Consider the following 16,391-nt stretch of genomic DNA (forward strand, 5'->3'; position numbering starts at 1 on the left):
TTTATCTCTCAAGATCAAAGAAAGCCGAAAATCTCAACCACAACTGTGATTGCGGAAGATCCAATCACAGATAATTTAGATTAAACAAAGAGATGCTTCAAGAAGCTACTATGGCTGACTTTACAAATGTAAAATTTCAGAGAAGATTTTTGAAATAAAAATTTTGATTTCTTTTGAGGATCCCCTAAACCGAAAATATCCATGAAAATACACAGAAAAGGATTCAAAACGACCGGATATGACATTATTTTATAAAATAACATTAGATTTATGGCTAAATATACGAATATTGTCCAATGTAGATATATTTAACCATATATATATTCAATTAAATACACTAAAATTATCATTTCAAGCAACTTAACGCAAATTTTGCGATCTACCTAAAATCGAGTAAACGACTAATTATATATTTTACAAAAGTTAAATAAATATATAATTCCTATATATACAGTGGTTGCCCAAAACTTCCGGGCCATGTTACATTATACCATGTATAAGGTAATAATAAGATCTCTGCATTTCTCTCTATTGTTCTCCTAGCATCCCCTATTAAATGTACATAATCAGAATATGTTATAACGTGGTGAATACCGCTCAACTCTAGGCCCTGGTTGCTATCTTTGATTTTCCTTATAGATATTCGAGAACAAAGTTAAATAATAATAGCGACAACGCATCTCCTTCTTTCAGGCCATTTTGGACGTGAAAACTCATGGACAAAAATTTTCCTATCCGGACTTTACTTTGTGACTCATTTAAACATATCTTAATTAATCTAATTAGCTTTCTCGGTATTCCAAGTTCTGTAAGAACGTTGTATATATAATGTTTCCCTTCTAACTGAGTCGTGCGCCTTTCTAAAATCAATAAATAGTTGATGTACCGGGGTATTGTATTCCCGCTTTTTTTCGAGTATTTGGCGAATGGTAAATATTTGGTCGATAGTTGATCGATTTCGTCTAAATCCGCACTGATAATCTCAAATAATTTCATCTGCGTATGGGGTCAACCTTACTAATAGAATATTTAAAAGGATTTTATAGGATGTTGACAGAAGAGTAATGCCTCTATAATTATTTCAGTTAGTTTTGTCACCTTTCTTGTGAATTGTAACAATGATGGATTCTTTCCACTCTTGTGGCAATTCGTACTTGTTCCATATATGGGGAATGAGTTTGTGTATCTTGTTGCACAATTTGTCGCCTACAGCTAAAATTAACTCAGCCGGTATTTCATCTACACCCGGAGATTTGTGTTTCTTTAATTTCTTTATGGCGGTTTCTACTTCTATTCGGTTGGCTTCTGGAATATATGGTTCTGCATTGTGTGTCTCCTTTTCTCCACACACACACTAATTTCTGGTTGTGTGTTAAGGAAATCGTCAAAGAAATCTTTCCGATCCGAACAAGAATCATGGTCCGTTCCTAGGTATTTTAACGTGCCCCAATTTTTCTTTCGCTGAACTTTTAATGCTATCTATAATTTAAATCCAGGTGTCCTCAACACTAGTGTACTACGAATCTTCTAAAGCCGAGAATATATTCGGAAACTTCAATCTGGTATTCCCCTCTTACCTGGCTATCTTCTAATTTTTTTAAAATTGAATCTCTCCGTTTTCGGATATTGCATATTACCTTTGTTCAACGATAATCTCTCTCGTATTATCGCTGCTACCACGTAGTGATCAGTGTCACAATCAGCCCCTCTAAACGACCGGACATCAATTATGCTAGATTGCCTTCTTCTATCTACTAAAACGTCATGAAATTTGAATATGTGTTTTTCCGTCTGGTGAGGTCCATGTGTATTTATGAACGTCGCGATGTGGGAATTTTGTACTCTTCACGATTAGGTTTTTGGATGTTGCAAAATTCACGAGTCTAACACTGTTGTCATTACTTTCCTTATGCAGACTTTCGTTCCCTATAATCGGTTTGAAAATATCCTCTCGTCCTACCTTCGCATTGAAATCCCCTAATTGAATTTTCATATGGTATCGCGGGAGTTGGTCAAATATCCGCTACACTTCTTCGTAAAAGCTGTCTTTTATATCGTCATCCCTATCTTGAGTTGGAGCATGTACATTTAAAACAATAATATCACACCACCGTCCCTTAAGAGTAATAAAAGAAAGTCTGTCAGTAACAAATTCAACTCGTTTAATTGCTGGGAATATTCGTTTGTGAACGAAAAGCCCTGTTCCTAACTGGTGATTTTTATTTCCTTCCCCATAAAAGAACGCAAGATTTCCGGAATTCATAGATCCATTTCCTTCCCAACTAATTTCCTGAACTCCTACTAGATCCATCCTGTATCTCTCTAACTCACTCGTTACGAATTTTAACGCGCCTGCCCTATAAAGACTTCTAATATTCCAAGTTCCAAATCTCATGTCCATTTTCTTTTGCTGAGGTCGTGCCAAGTTATCAGTCCTTGGCCGAGGTTTTTGTGAATATTTCTGAACAAGTGATTTTTTTTACAGGATGAGGTTGTTAGCCTTACCCAAATCCCCAAGCTGGAGGACCACTCCTAGTCGGCTGTCCACGACTGCTTTTTCAGTATATTTGCAGCTAACCTCTATATCTAGAGGCCTTCTGCTCGATCCGCAACATGGGGACGCGCCATGCAGTGGTGACAGGAAACCACGTTACACGGAATATCTACTTTCAGTTAAAAATAACCTTAATTACTCAGGCAAGAGATTCTACAGTACTCTATTCTCTTGTTCCTATAGGTAACAATACCCAAATGCTGTATGACATTTCCTGTTGAAATTTGACAGGTACGGTGCTAGAGCAGGCATGTGCACCCCCTTCGTCGTAAACATACACTATCTAAAGTGAGAAGCTAACCGCCAAAATAGCAACATTTACCGAAATTTTCTGCTATCATGTTTCCGTTTGCGGCTTAAAAAAAGTGGAGTTTTGCAAAAGCAATAGTTTAACTCGATTTTCCGAAGGTTAAAGGCAAGAGATTCATCAAGCAAAACAATATTCCTCATTCCTCATAAAATACAAGGTATGTTAGAAAAACGAATAGACTGATTTTCTGTCAAGGATGAATTATATTATTTTCACAAATCAAAGATATCCCTTCAAAACAGTTCTTTGATCAGGCCTTTGGGAAGGAATATCATTGGGAATGGAAGCTGTCAGTTACCATATAACTTAAGTGAAAAGAGTTATGCTTAGTTTGCATAACTGAAATTCAGCGGTTACAAAATTATGAAATACAGACTTGATGAGGTGGAAGATAAAAAAACGAAGAATGAGAGAAATAAAGTGAACTTTAAGGTAGGGCAGAAAATTTGCCTTTTTCTTGTTTCATTGTTCTCTCATGTTCTTAGTTGTTCTAAAATATGGCGATGATTCTCAGAAATTACTACTCAAATGTAATGGCGCAAATGCAATGAAAGCAAAAATGATCTTCACGATTGGATTTCCTGTCACGTTAAATAGCTAGAGAAGTCAAACGGATGCTTGTAGGTCAATGCAAAAAGTGAAAATTCGATGGTAGCCTGAGCCTTGTCTGAGCGACTCTTTCTGCTGTGTTAAACTTCCGCAGCTCCTGACTGGCGATAAGCCTCGAGGCAAAGTCTTGCCTCGAATATAGTTAATGCGATGATGCACTTGTTCACTATTCACTCTCATACCCACGCAGAAGCGTCTATTCAAATTGCTCTGTACAGAGAAGGATGACGTATTGGTCGTCTATGTTTCAGAGCTTCATACCTGGAAAGGTGGTCTGTGGTCGAAGAGAGTATATGATGGACAAAGAAATACTAGTCTATTATTTTATTGGTTATTGTTTACAAGATAATGAAATGTAGATAATAAAAAAAACACCACAAAATAATGATTTTTAACCCTTTTAGGATTTGTGATATCTATAGATACGATGGCGTAGTGTTTCCTTTGACCGCTTATTTAGGTTCTGTAACAGGCATTTAAGCCGGTTTTTTTTATTGGTCAAGACAAGAGTGGATCAAAGAACTCTCCCAATTAATTTTGGAACCGGATGACCAACTTGGCGGCCCCAAGTCTAGGCGGAAATTCCAGACTTTTTTTCTTAAGGCAAATTTCAAAAATTTTTCACGTCTTTAGTTTTTAAGATACCAGCCTCAAACTTTGCATACGGATTGTGTGCACGTTTGAGTATTTCTAATTTTTTTAGATCCCTACGTAAACCTGGGCCCGACCTCGAGGGCGCAACTAATCCAAGAGGTAATATTTTCAGAAAAATTTTCGTTTTTTTACTTTTTTTTTTTAAAAAAATCCCGGTTTAGATGTATTATACGAACATGTGAGTCATACAGTTGGAAAGGGCTCGTTATACTGAAGAAAATGGCGTTTGAACCATGACTAGACGAAATAGTAACAACGCACTAAATTTTTAATATATATATATATATATATATATATATATATATATATATATATATATGGATCAAATTTTGCGGTGGCTCAGTGGTAGAGTGTTTAACTCTGGTGCATGGGGCCCCATGGTTTGATCTCAGCTCGTACCAAGTAAACTTTGTGTGCGAGGGTTTTTTCAGGATTCTTCCGTTTCCTTCTACTTTCTTCATTCCATCATTTCATTCATTTCTCATCATCACCGTCTCCTTTAGCCTAGACGGTATAACCTTGGGATGTAAAACTCAAAGATTTCATTTCAGATTTTCAAAACTTTCACCGCCCTTTGTTTCCAAAATACAAGATTGAAATTTTGCGCGTGCATTGTGTACATGAGTACGTATTTTTCAAGAAATTTTCAGGTCCCTACATGAACTCATGTCCGGGGCAGAAGAGTGCAAAATTTTCAAAAAAAGAAAAAGAAAAATCTTCCAGTTTTCCCTTTTCTGGTGTATAATACGGACAAGTGAGTGGTACCGTCGCATAGGATGCTCTATCCTGAAGAAAGCGAGGTGTGAACCATGATCCTACAATAAATAGTAAGGAAGCAGTAGCTGTTTGAGTGAAAGTCTAAAATGTACCTTAAAAAAATTGAAATCCTAAAAGGGTTAAATGATACCGAAGATTCGCTATTCAATGTATTGTAAGGAATACATGCTATAAAGACACAACATTTACTTCTGTAGATATAAATAATGGATTGATATTCATTCAATTTACTGTATGTTTTCTTTGTTCTAGGTGCGCCGAGGGTTTTCAGTTACAAAGAAATAACCATAGAAATGTATCAGATTTACTCAATAATTTGTTAAGTGGTTATGACAACAGTATTCGTCCTGATTTTGGAGGTAAATATACGTTCTGTATCCTAGTTACAATATAAATATTCCCAATTCATATAATGTCTTGTTATTTATTTATTTATGCAGTTGTCTTGCACATTCTTGGTCATAAAAATCTACACAAAGTTTGAGAGTTCAAATTCAAGCATCAACCTACATCCTTTCGAGCTCCCATAGGTCTATACACATGGGAATGCATTTTCCCTGCTTTGTGCCTAAGAGAGTCCATTTATATGTAGTGCATAAGTGAAGAATGCTATCAGAATGTTGCTACTAAACAAATATATAATTACATATATAAAACAGTCATAAGAGCTAATAAAAAGGAAAATAAAAGTAAAAAAACTTATATCACAACCAAAGGTGTCCAAACTCATAAGGTCGGCGCTCACGAGTTCGAAACTCACGCTCACTCGACCTCAACTTCACGAAGTGAGCGTGAGGTTGAGTGAGCGTGAGATCAGACTGTTTTGTGAGCGTGAGGTTACACCGGTGAGATGAGCGTGAGGTCGAAATGAGTTTGTGAGCGTGAGTTCAGACTGATGATTTGAGGTCGAGTGAGCGTGAGGTCAGACTGATGATGTGAGCGTGAGATCGAGTGATTGTGAGGTCGAGTGAGTGTGAGGTCGAGTGAGTGTGAGGTCGAAATGAGTTTGTGAGCGTGAGATTGAGTGAGGTTGGATCAAAGTAGACACTTGGTTCTTCCAATAGCAGGGAGAGAACTGTAGGATCCAGGACTTACATCCTACAGTTTTGAGAAACACATATTCTGATTTAGTTTTATCCGTAGATATAGACCTACAATAACAAATTTGTCTCAAATTTAAAAAAAAAATCAAAGTTGGGGACCAAAGAGTGCCCACATATTTTGATGGGCTAACCCATCCGATAGCTCTGTTGATAGTTTTCAACTTCAGTTGCTTTTTTAAGTTTTCGTAAAGTGCATTCTAATCGAGATATTTAGCAATTTTTGAAATTTGACAAACACTGTATAAGAGACTGCGTCTAAACTTTACCCTTTTTTCAAAGGCCTTGTACTGCAAGATAGCCGCTAACATTTTGTGTGGTACTTTCTTTATGGCTGATCTACATGTGTACAAAATTTGAAGTAAGGTTTCGGAATGATCTGAGTGACCCTTCCCTTTTCAGTTTCGTCTTGGTTGACAAACAACAGTCTCAGTCTTGGTTTCGTATCGAATCAAAAATCGTATCTCAGTCTCCTATCATCTCAATCTTGGTCTCAAGCACCAAGTTTGGATCTCGTCTTCATAGTCTTGAAATTAATTGTGTAAAATTAAAAATGTATAAGCAATATCATTCTTTTAGCATGTCGTTCGTCTTTCTTTTTTCACTTCTTTCTACAGCAGTCCTCAGAGCTGATTCGTCCGAGAAGACCTTGTCCTCAAAGAGAAAGCACTCATCGTAGATTTTTACCAGTTAAATGACTTATGTAACAGAATAAGGTTGTTAATGAAGTATTGATATCTCTCTATATATAAAAACCAAAGTCCTGAGTGACTGAGTGAGTTAGTTAGTGAGTGACTGATCACCTTACAGCCCAAAGCGCTTAAGCTAGAAATTTGAAATTTGGATAATTCTTAGGTATGTGAAGTAGGGTTCCGCTAGGGAAGAATTTTTGGAAATTCGACTGAGAAAGGGGCTGGGAAGTATTTCTACAAATTGAGCATACCTCCGAATACCTTCAAGTTCGATACTTCAAATTTGAAATTTAAGTTTCTCATCCAAAATTATTTGACATATGTTTCAACGTTTTTCCATACTTTAATTAGAAGGGGGTGGGGAAGAGGTAGAAAGGAAAAAAGGGGGTAGAAATTGCAATCAATATAATAATATGCCGATGTCTCGGAAACTATGAGTTAGAAACATGGAATTTGGTATTTAGAATTCTCATTTAAAGTACTTAGTCACGCGTTGATATGTGACTTAGAAGGAAAGAAAAAGAACGAGAAGAAAAATAGGTGAAGATCACAATTATTATAGTAAGATGTTCAACCCTTAAGGTTATAGATTTGAAATTTAGTATTTGAGTTAATTATTTAAAAAAAAAGACACGTAGGGTATTAAGCGTTTTTTGATATTTTAGCAACAAGGGGAAGAAAAGAAGTGGAAAGGAAAAAGAGAATGAGGACTCCAATTATCTCTTTCGTGGGTCAATTTTTTCTACAAGTGATAGAACGTTACATCCTTCATATTACCCAACACGCACTCAAAACAACCAAGCAATCCAAACAAATGATTCTCTAGTGCAATTACTATTTCCATGGTGAAAACGACTCATGACCAATGGGAATATCGCTTCCCAGCGGAGCAAATAAGATCATACTTATGTTTCCTTGGCGGGAACTCTTCTTCCCATTGCCCACGAAAGGGTTATTAAAATAAAATGTCAATATGTAGGAATCTCTGAAGGTTAGAGACATGGAATTTGGTAGTTGTACTTTTCATTTAAAATAATTAGATACGTATTTCAGCTCTTTTATATATGTAATAGAAGGGAAGAAAAGAAGCGGGGACAGAAAAATTAAAATAACATGTTTATATCTTGGAATTCAGAAATGTTAGAGAAATGGAACTTCGTATTTGAACTAAAACTCGGCACCGTTGGAGGTTTACGAGGTGTGAGGCCGTAGACCGAGCAACCTGGGATGTGGGTATGAGGACTGGAAACAAAGGCCCAGGCTATTTCAACTGAAATTCAATATGCTTACAGAGTCATGAGCAGTCTCTCGCCGAGCAGTCTCGTGGACACGGGGCGGGAATCCTCAGCTAGCCGGAGGCTAGTACTTAATATAAGCAAAATTATCTCAGTCATTTTGGGAAAAGAGACACGCAAGAAAAGGAAGAAAGAAAAGAAAAGTATGAAGTAAATCCTAAATCTATACGAGTTCTCTCTTTTCAGAGCACCCTGTTCTTGATCTTGAATTTGCCTATTAGTAGAGAAAACATAGTATTCTCTATATACTTAGGACGCTAACCAGATTACAAAATAGCTTTTCGCTATCTCTTACCATTTTGGCTCTAGGTAGATCAGTATTGAGATCGGAAGTTGTAGTATTCCTACCATTTTCGATTTTGATAGAGAGCTAACGATGGAGACAGAATATATTCTTGGGAGGCTTAATTCATTGCAGAAAACCTTTTCTCATTATCTATTTCCGTTTTTAATCTGGAGCGATCAACGTTAAGACCATAAGTTGCTGATTTCTTCAACCTCCAGTTTGAATATATGGCTAAAAGTAAAGTTGGTGGCTATCCTTAAAAAGCTGAATCGATTGTGGGAGAACAGCTTCTAGTAATTTCTTAAGTTTTTTTCTTAATGTAGATCAATATTGAAACCATAAGTTGTAGTGAATTTCAAGCATTTCCGGTTTTAGTAGAATACTCGCTAAAGCTCGCTGGGGGCTCCGCCCCCAGACCCCCGGTCAGGCCTTTGCCATGAGGTGTCATGTTCTAGAAAACTATTCCTTCAGGAATTCACTTCCCTTTACAGCACACACCTGTTACGAACACATACTTCAATTCAACCGGTATTATTCCTTCCATGTAACTTTGAAAAACAAACACACAATTTATTAGAAAGAACTCTATTACTACTTCTACTCTGGCAATCATGTGCATGGCTTATTATGTACACTTTGCGCTCACCTATACATGTTAGAGACAATAACAGAATTTATTTTCTCAAACATAAACAGCGGACACTGCCTTCCAATAGCCTACCTATTAAACCTTGCATTTTGCGAAAACACTCACTGTTTACAAATGTGATTTTTGCAACCTTTCAAATATTTATTCGTAGCATTTTTTAATATTATGTTTTGCAGTGATTTTTAGTACAATGTATTATAATAGTGTCCTTGAAGTTAATTGTACATATTACCTGCAGGAAAAGTAATTCATATCTGTGATATAAGGGTGGGAAAATATTTCAGGCTTCCTGCACATTTATTCTTGTATTTGCAATGAAGACTACAATTTACTAGATAATTTACAAATATGAATATTGTTGGAGATTGTTTAATTTTTTTTCATAGCATTTGAGTGAACACTACTTTTGTACTATAATGTAGTACAGTGGATTATAATGGAAACCTTGGGCATAGTTGTACATATTACCTCAGCAAGATTTCTTGAAAAGTTTCATATATACTGCACAAATTCTTGCAGTCTCCCTGTATATTTATTCATGTATTTTCAATAAAGACTACAATTTGTAGGTGATTTACAAATATGATTATTGTTAGAGGCTTTTTAAACATTTGTTGGTAACATTTGAGAGAACACTACTTTTGCACTGTAATATAGAAAGTCCCTTATAATTGAATCCTTCGGCATAGTAGTACATATTACCTGCAGCAAGACTTTTTGAAATATTTCATATTTACTGGACAATTTCTTGCAGTCTACCTGTATCTCTCGTCTTGTATTTTTATGAAGACTAAATGTGTTCGTAATTTACAAATATGAATTTTGTTAAGGCTTTTTAAACATTAGTTCATAATATTTGATTGAACACCAGTTCTTGCACAGTAACGTAGTACACTGTATTATAGTGCTGTCCTTTGTTACAAAAGTAATAATTGGGCAGCAGGACTTGCTGAAATGTTTATTTATACTGGACAATTACATACAGTCTTCCTGTATCTTTCCTCTTATATTTTCAATGAAGACGTTTATTTACTACGTAATTTAGAATATGAATATTATTGGAGGCTTTTAAAAAAATTGTTTATAGCAACTTAAACAACACCACTTTCTACACTGCAGTAGAACATTGTACTAGAATCGCGTCTTTCTAATTTCTTATTACAATGAAATAAGAAGACATCATTTCCTTAATCATCCTAAAAAACACATATATAACACGATTACTATTCCGATTTTTAGAGGTGTAATTCCACAGACGCGGGCCTGCTACGTACCAGTATCATGTGCGCAGTAAGTAGGAAGTACCAAATATAAGGAATTGAGTACTGTAGGGGAAAGACGTGAGCCTACTGTGCAGAAGACCTGGGTTCGATTCCCAGCAAGTTTTTCTCTCACTTTTTCTTTCTTCGAAAGTTTATTTTTATAGCATAGGTGATTGAAAATAAGCTTGAGTCTATTATATACGGGATTTCATTCCAACCGGACCCACAACTAAAACTATTAAATCGAAAAAGGCACTTTTCCACGTATCTTATAAATATGTACGCTGCCGACGAGACAATTTTCAAGAGGTGCCCATTTGTGTGTGTGTGTATGAGCGTGTGTGTGCAGTGGCGTACGCAGGAATTTATTTCGGGAGGGGTCCAAACTCAATATCAGTGTATTTTATATTGAAATTCCTAAACTTGTCCCGAAAATTAGGCTAAATTTACACAAAATTTGGAATTTCGGGGGTGGTCCGGACCCCAAGGACCCACCCCCTGCGTACGTCCCTGTGTGTGTGCGTATTTCCTTAAAATTAATATTTTATACTTTCCCTTTGTGCTATTCACTTCAAATTTGATATTCGCATGTATCTTAACGAGGGACATAAAAGGGGAGAGAGATATTTTGCAATCGTTTCCGGTTTGAAGTAGACACTGTTGTCGCGAGACAAAATGTTTTGTTGTCTTGTATGGACACTATATCCTGAAAATAATGCCCAATGTTTCTTTCAGACTCTTTTTGGGGGACACTGCCTCCTCAGAGCGCCCCTGGCGAGATCAAAATAATACGTTTATAATACAGTAACAAATAGAATGTTATCAGCAGTGCCCCCGGGGTAATACTCCCCCCCGAACATTGCTTCCGATAGAGACACTGGTGATGCTCCATTTCCAAAGCTGCATATGTTTGATTTTAAATACTTCAGTATCGTCTCGAAACTTTACACGAACATACTGCCTAGTTTCGAGACGATATCAACAGTTAGTGTATAAATATATTCTTTTCGTCTATGTCTGTAATAACGAAAATATTTTGTTCACGCAATGCCAACAGAAACTATTTTGATAAAACGAAGCAACGTGATAAGAAAAAAAACGTTAGATAAAACAAGGTTTTGCGGGGAATCGAACCCAGACCTGCTACTCAGAAACCAGACACTTTACCGCGGAGCTAACTTACTACGTTGAATTCTGTTTGTTTTATTCTCCTCAATATACCACATAAGAGTCCAAATGAAGGCAATTCAAAAATAAGGCAATTTTGCATTCAAGATGGCGACTTCTCCAATGATTTGTTTCTTCATTTAAACTGAACTACGTCCTTAATAACATAGCGAAACCTGGCTTACCTACCAAGAGCACAACTTACAATTTTCATGGTTACAAATTTTTGAGCCGCCATTTTGAATCGAAGATGACGACTTTTCCAACATGTCGGAATTTTCCCCTCACATGCGCTGTACTCTACACACTTGAACGCAATTTCGTGATTCCACCATATCTACAAATTGTGTAGAATTAGACGCCCCCTTATAATATTCCTAGCACTTTCTTACACCGAACATGACTATTTTTTTCAAGTTTAAGGGCGGATTCGCAAACTACGCATCAGAATAAACATCACCTCGAAATTTCTACCTCCTAGATACAGCCATTACAAATTTCACATTTTTTCGATTTGCGCCGCGAAACGAAAACGAATTTTAATGCTCTTTTTTCTATCATAAACTATGTTCCTAGCTTCACTGCCTGACAAAATATGACGTTTCTATGGTGTGCGGAACTACTCTAAAAAGCAGCATTTCAAAACGACGAAAAATTTCGACACTTCATTTACATGGAAAATGTCGCCTTTTTCGTGATATCGGAATTTTCCCATTACTCACATCCCATGAAGAACAAGTATGCAAAATTTGGTGTTTGTATGTTTTGTGGAAGTACGCAAACAATTAAGTGTGTTTCCGATTATAGAGGTATATAATTCCAGAGACGCGGGCCCGCTACGTACCAGTACTATGTGAGCAGTAGGTAGGAACTCCAGAATCTAAGGAATTGAGTAGTGTAGGGGAACGACGTGAGCCTACTAGGCTGGAGACCTGGGTTCGATTCCCACCAAGTTTTTGTGTCACTTTTTCTTTCTTGGAAAGTTTATTTTTATAGCATAGGTGATTGAAAATAAGCTTGACTCTATCATATACGGCATTTCATTCCAACCGGACCCGCAACTAAAACTATTAAATCGAAAGGGGCACTTTCCCACGTATCTTATATATTATAAATATGTACGCTGCCGACGAGACAATTTTCAAGAGGGGCCCATTTGTGTGTGTGTATGAGCGTGTGTGTGCAGTGGCGTACGCAGGAATTTATTTCGGGAGGGGTCCAAACTCAATATCTGTGTATTTTATATTGAAATTCCTAAACTTGTCCCAAAAATTAGACTACATTTACACAAAAGTTGGAATTTCGGGGGTGGTCCGGACCCCCAGGAACCACCCCCTGCGTACGTCCCTGTATGTGTGTGTATTTCCTTAAAATTAATATTTTATACTTTCCATTTGTGGTATTCACTCCAAATTTGGTATACGCAGGTATCTTAACGAGGGACATAAAAGGGGAGAGAGATATTTTGCAATCGTTTCCGGTTTGAAGTAGACACTGTTGTCGCGAGACAAAATGTATTGTTGTCTTGTATGGACACTATATCGTGAAAAAGATGCCCATTGTTTCTTTCAGACTCTTTTTGGGGAACACCGCCTCCTCAGAGCGCCCCTGGCGAGATCAAAATAATACGTATATAATACAATAACAAATAGAATGTTATCAGCAGTGCCCCCGGGGTAATACTCCCCCCCCTCGAACATTGCTTCCGATAGAGACACTGGTGATGCTCCATTTCCAATGCTACATATGTTTGATATTAAATACTTCAGTATCGTCTTGAAACTTTACACGAACATACTGCCTAGTTTCGAGACCATCTCAACAGTTAGCGTATAAATATATCCTTTCCGTCTATGTCTGTAATAACGAAAATATTTTGTTCACGCAATGCCAACAGAAATTATTTTCATAAAACAAAGCAACGTGATAAGAAAAAAAACGCAAGATAAAACAAGATCGGCGGGGATTTGAACCCAGACCTGCTACTCAGAAACCAAACACTTTACCGCGGAGCTAACTTACTACGTTGAATCCTGCTTGTTCTATTCTCCTCAATATACCACATAAGAGGAAAAATTAAGGCAATTCAAAAATATGGCAGTTTTGAATTCAAGATGGCGACTTCTCCAATGATTTGTTTCTTCACTTAAACTGAACTACGTCCTTAATAACATAGCGAAACCTGGCTTACCTACCAAGAGCACAACTTACAATTTTCATGGTTACAAATTTTTGAGCCGCCATTTTGAATCGAAGATGACGACTTTTCCAACATGTCGGAATTTTCCCCTCACATGCGCTGTACTCTACACACTTTAACGCAATTTCGTGATTCCACCATATCTACAAATTGTGTAGAATTAGACGCCCCCTTATAATATTCCTAGCACTTTCTTACACCGAACATGACTATTTTTTTCAAGTTTAAGGGCGGATTCGCAAACTACGCATCAGAATAAACATCACCTCGAAATTTCTACCTCCTAGATACAGCCATTACAAATTTCACATTTTTTCGATTTGCGCCGCGAAACGAAAACGAATTTTAATGCTCTTTTTTCTATCATAAACTATGTTCCTAGCTTCACTGCCTGACAAAATATGACGTTTCTATGGTGTGCGGAACTACTCTAAAAAGCAGCATTTCAAAACGACGAAAAATTTCGACACTTCATTTACATGGAAAATGTCGCCTTTTTCGTGATATCGGAATTTTCCCATTACTCACATCCCATGAAGAACAAGTATGCAAAATTTGGTGTTTGTATGTTTTGTGGAAGTACGCAAACAATTAAGTGTGTTTCCGATTATAGAGGTATATAATTCCAGAGACGCGGGCCCGCTACGTACCAGTACTATGTGAGCAGTAGGTAGGAACTCCAGAATCTAAGGAATTGAGTAGTGTAGGGGAACGACGTGAGCCTACTAGGCTGGAGACCTGGGTTCGATTCCCACCAAGTTTTTGTGTCACTTTTTCTTTCTTGGAAAGTTTATTTTTATAGCATAGGTGATTGAAAATAAGCTTGACTCTATCATATACGGCATTTCATTCCAACCGGACCCGCAACTAAAACTATTAAATCGAAAGGGGCACTTTCCCACGTATCTTATATATTATAAATATGTACGCTGCCGACGAGACAATTTTCAAGAGGGGCCCATTTGTGTGTGTGTATGAGCGTGTGTGTGCAGTGGCGTACGCAGGAATTTATTTCGGGAGGGGTCCAAACTCAATATCTGTGTATTTTATATTGAAATTCCTAAACTTGTCCCAAAAATTAGACTACAATTACACAAAAGTTGGAATTTCGGGGGTGGTCCGGACCCCCAGGAACCACCCCCTGCGTACGACCCTGTATGTGTGTGTATTTCCTTAAAATTAATATTTTATACTTTCCATTTGTGGTATTCACTCCAAATTTGGTATACGCAGGTATCTTAACGAGGGACATAAAAGGGGAGAGAGATATTTTGCAATCGTTTCCGGTTTGAAGTAGACACTGTTGTCGCGAGACAAAATGTATTGTTGTCTTGTATGGACACTATATCGTGAAAAAGATGCCCATTGTTTCTTTCAGACTCTTTTTGGGGAACACCGCCTCCTCAGAGCGCCCCTGGCGAGATCAAAATAATACGTATATAATACAATAACAAATAGAATGTTATCAGCAGTGCCCCCGGGGTAATACTCCCCCCCCCTCGAACATTGCTTCCGATAGAGACACTGGTGATGCTCCATTTCCAATGCTACATATGTTTGATATTAAATACTTCAGTATCGTCTTGAAACTTTACACGAACATACTGCCTAGTTTCGAGACCATCTCAACAGTTAGCGTATAAATATATCCTTTCCGTCTATGTCTGTAATAACGAAAATATTTTGTTCACGCAATGCCAACAGAAATTATTTTCATAAACAAAGCAACGTGATAAGAAAAAAAAACGCAAGATAAAACAAGATCGGCGGGGATTCGAACCCAGACCTGCTACTCAGAAACCAGACACTTTACCGCGGAGCTAACTTACTACGTTGAATCCTGCTTGTTCTATTCTCCTCAATATACCACATAAGAGGAAAAATTAAGGCAATTCAAAAATATGGCAGTTTTGAATTCAAGATGGCGACTTCTCCAATGATTTGTTTCTTCACTTAAACTGAACTACGTCCTTAATAACATAGCGAAACCTGGCTTACCTACCAAGAGCACAACTTACAATTTTCATGGTTACAAATTTTTGAGCCGCCATTTTGAATCGAAGATGACGACTTTTCCAACATGTCGGAATTTTCCCCTCACATGCGCTGTACTCTACACACTTGAACGCAATTTCGTGATTCCACCATATCTACAAATTGTGTAGAATTAGACGCCCCCTTATAATATTCCTAGCACTTTCTTACACCGAACATGACTATTTTTTCAAGTTTAAGGGCGGATTCGCAAACTACGCATCAGAATAAACATCACCTCGAAATTTCTACCTCCTAGATACAGCCATTACAAATTTCACATTTTTTCGATTTGCGCCGCGAAACGAAAACGAATTTTAATGCTCATTTTTCTATCATAAACTATGTTCCTAGCTTCACTGCCTGACAAAATATGACGTTTCTATGGTGTGCGGAACTACTCTAAAAACCAGCATTTCAAAACGACGAAAAATTTCGATACTTCATTTACATGGAAAATGTCGCCTTTTTCGTGATATCGGAATTTTCCCATTACTCACATCCCATGAAGAACAAGTATGCAAAATTTGGTGTTTGTATGTTTTGTGGAAGTACGCAAACAATTAAGTGTGTTTCCGATTATAGAGGTATATAATTAAGGATGGATATGAAATATGCTGTTAAGGTGGGTAATCAATTACAGAAAATCAATTCTCTATATCTATTACCGTTTCAGTTCTATAGTGATAAACCTTAAACGGAAAAAAGGTTGATTTCTACCTCTTTCGGTGGATGGAATAGCTCTATTAACGAACTCGTCCGAGATAATTACGCTAGCTATCGATTGCCCAAAGAAAAAAAA

The 16,391-nt window shown here is 37.1% G+C and overlaps 1 protein-coding gene across 1 annotated transcript in view; it reads left to right on the top strand.

Moving 5' to 3' along the window:
• The window catches only part of Grd (gamma-aminobutyric acid type A receptor subunit Grd), a 1,945,208-nt gene that overhangs the window by 658,978 nt on the left and 1,269,839 nt on the right, over positions 1-16,391 (top strand). Inside the window, exon 3 of the mRNA XM_081752088.1 lies at positions 5,157-5,263. Within this exon, the coding sequence (XP_081608214.1) occupies positions 5,157-5,263 (107 nt within the window). The remainder of the gene's footprint in view (positions 1-5,156; positions 5,264-16,391) is intronic.

Source organism: Thermobia domestica, chromosome 3 (assembly GCF_964235325.1).
Source record: "Thermobia domestica chromosome 3, izTheDome1.hap1.1, whole genome shotgun sequence".
NCBI lineage: Eukaryota > Metazoa > Arthropoda > Insecta > Zygentoma > Lepismatidae > Thermobia > Thermobia domestica.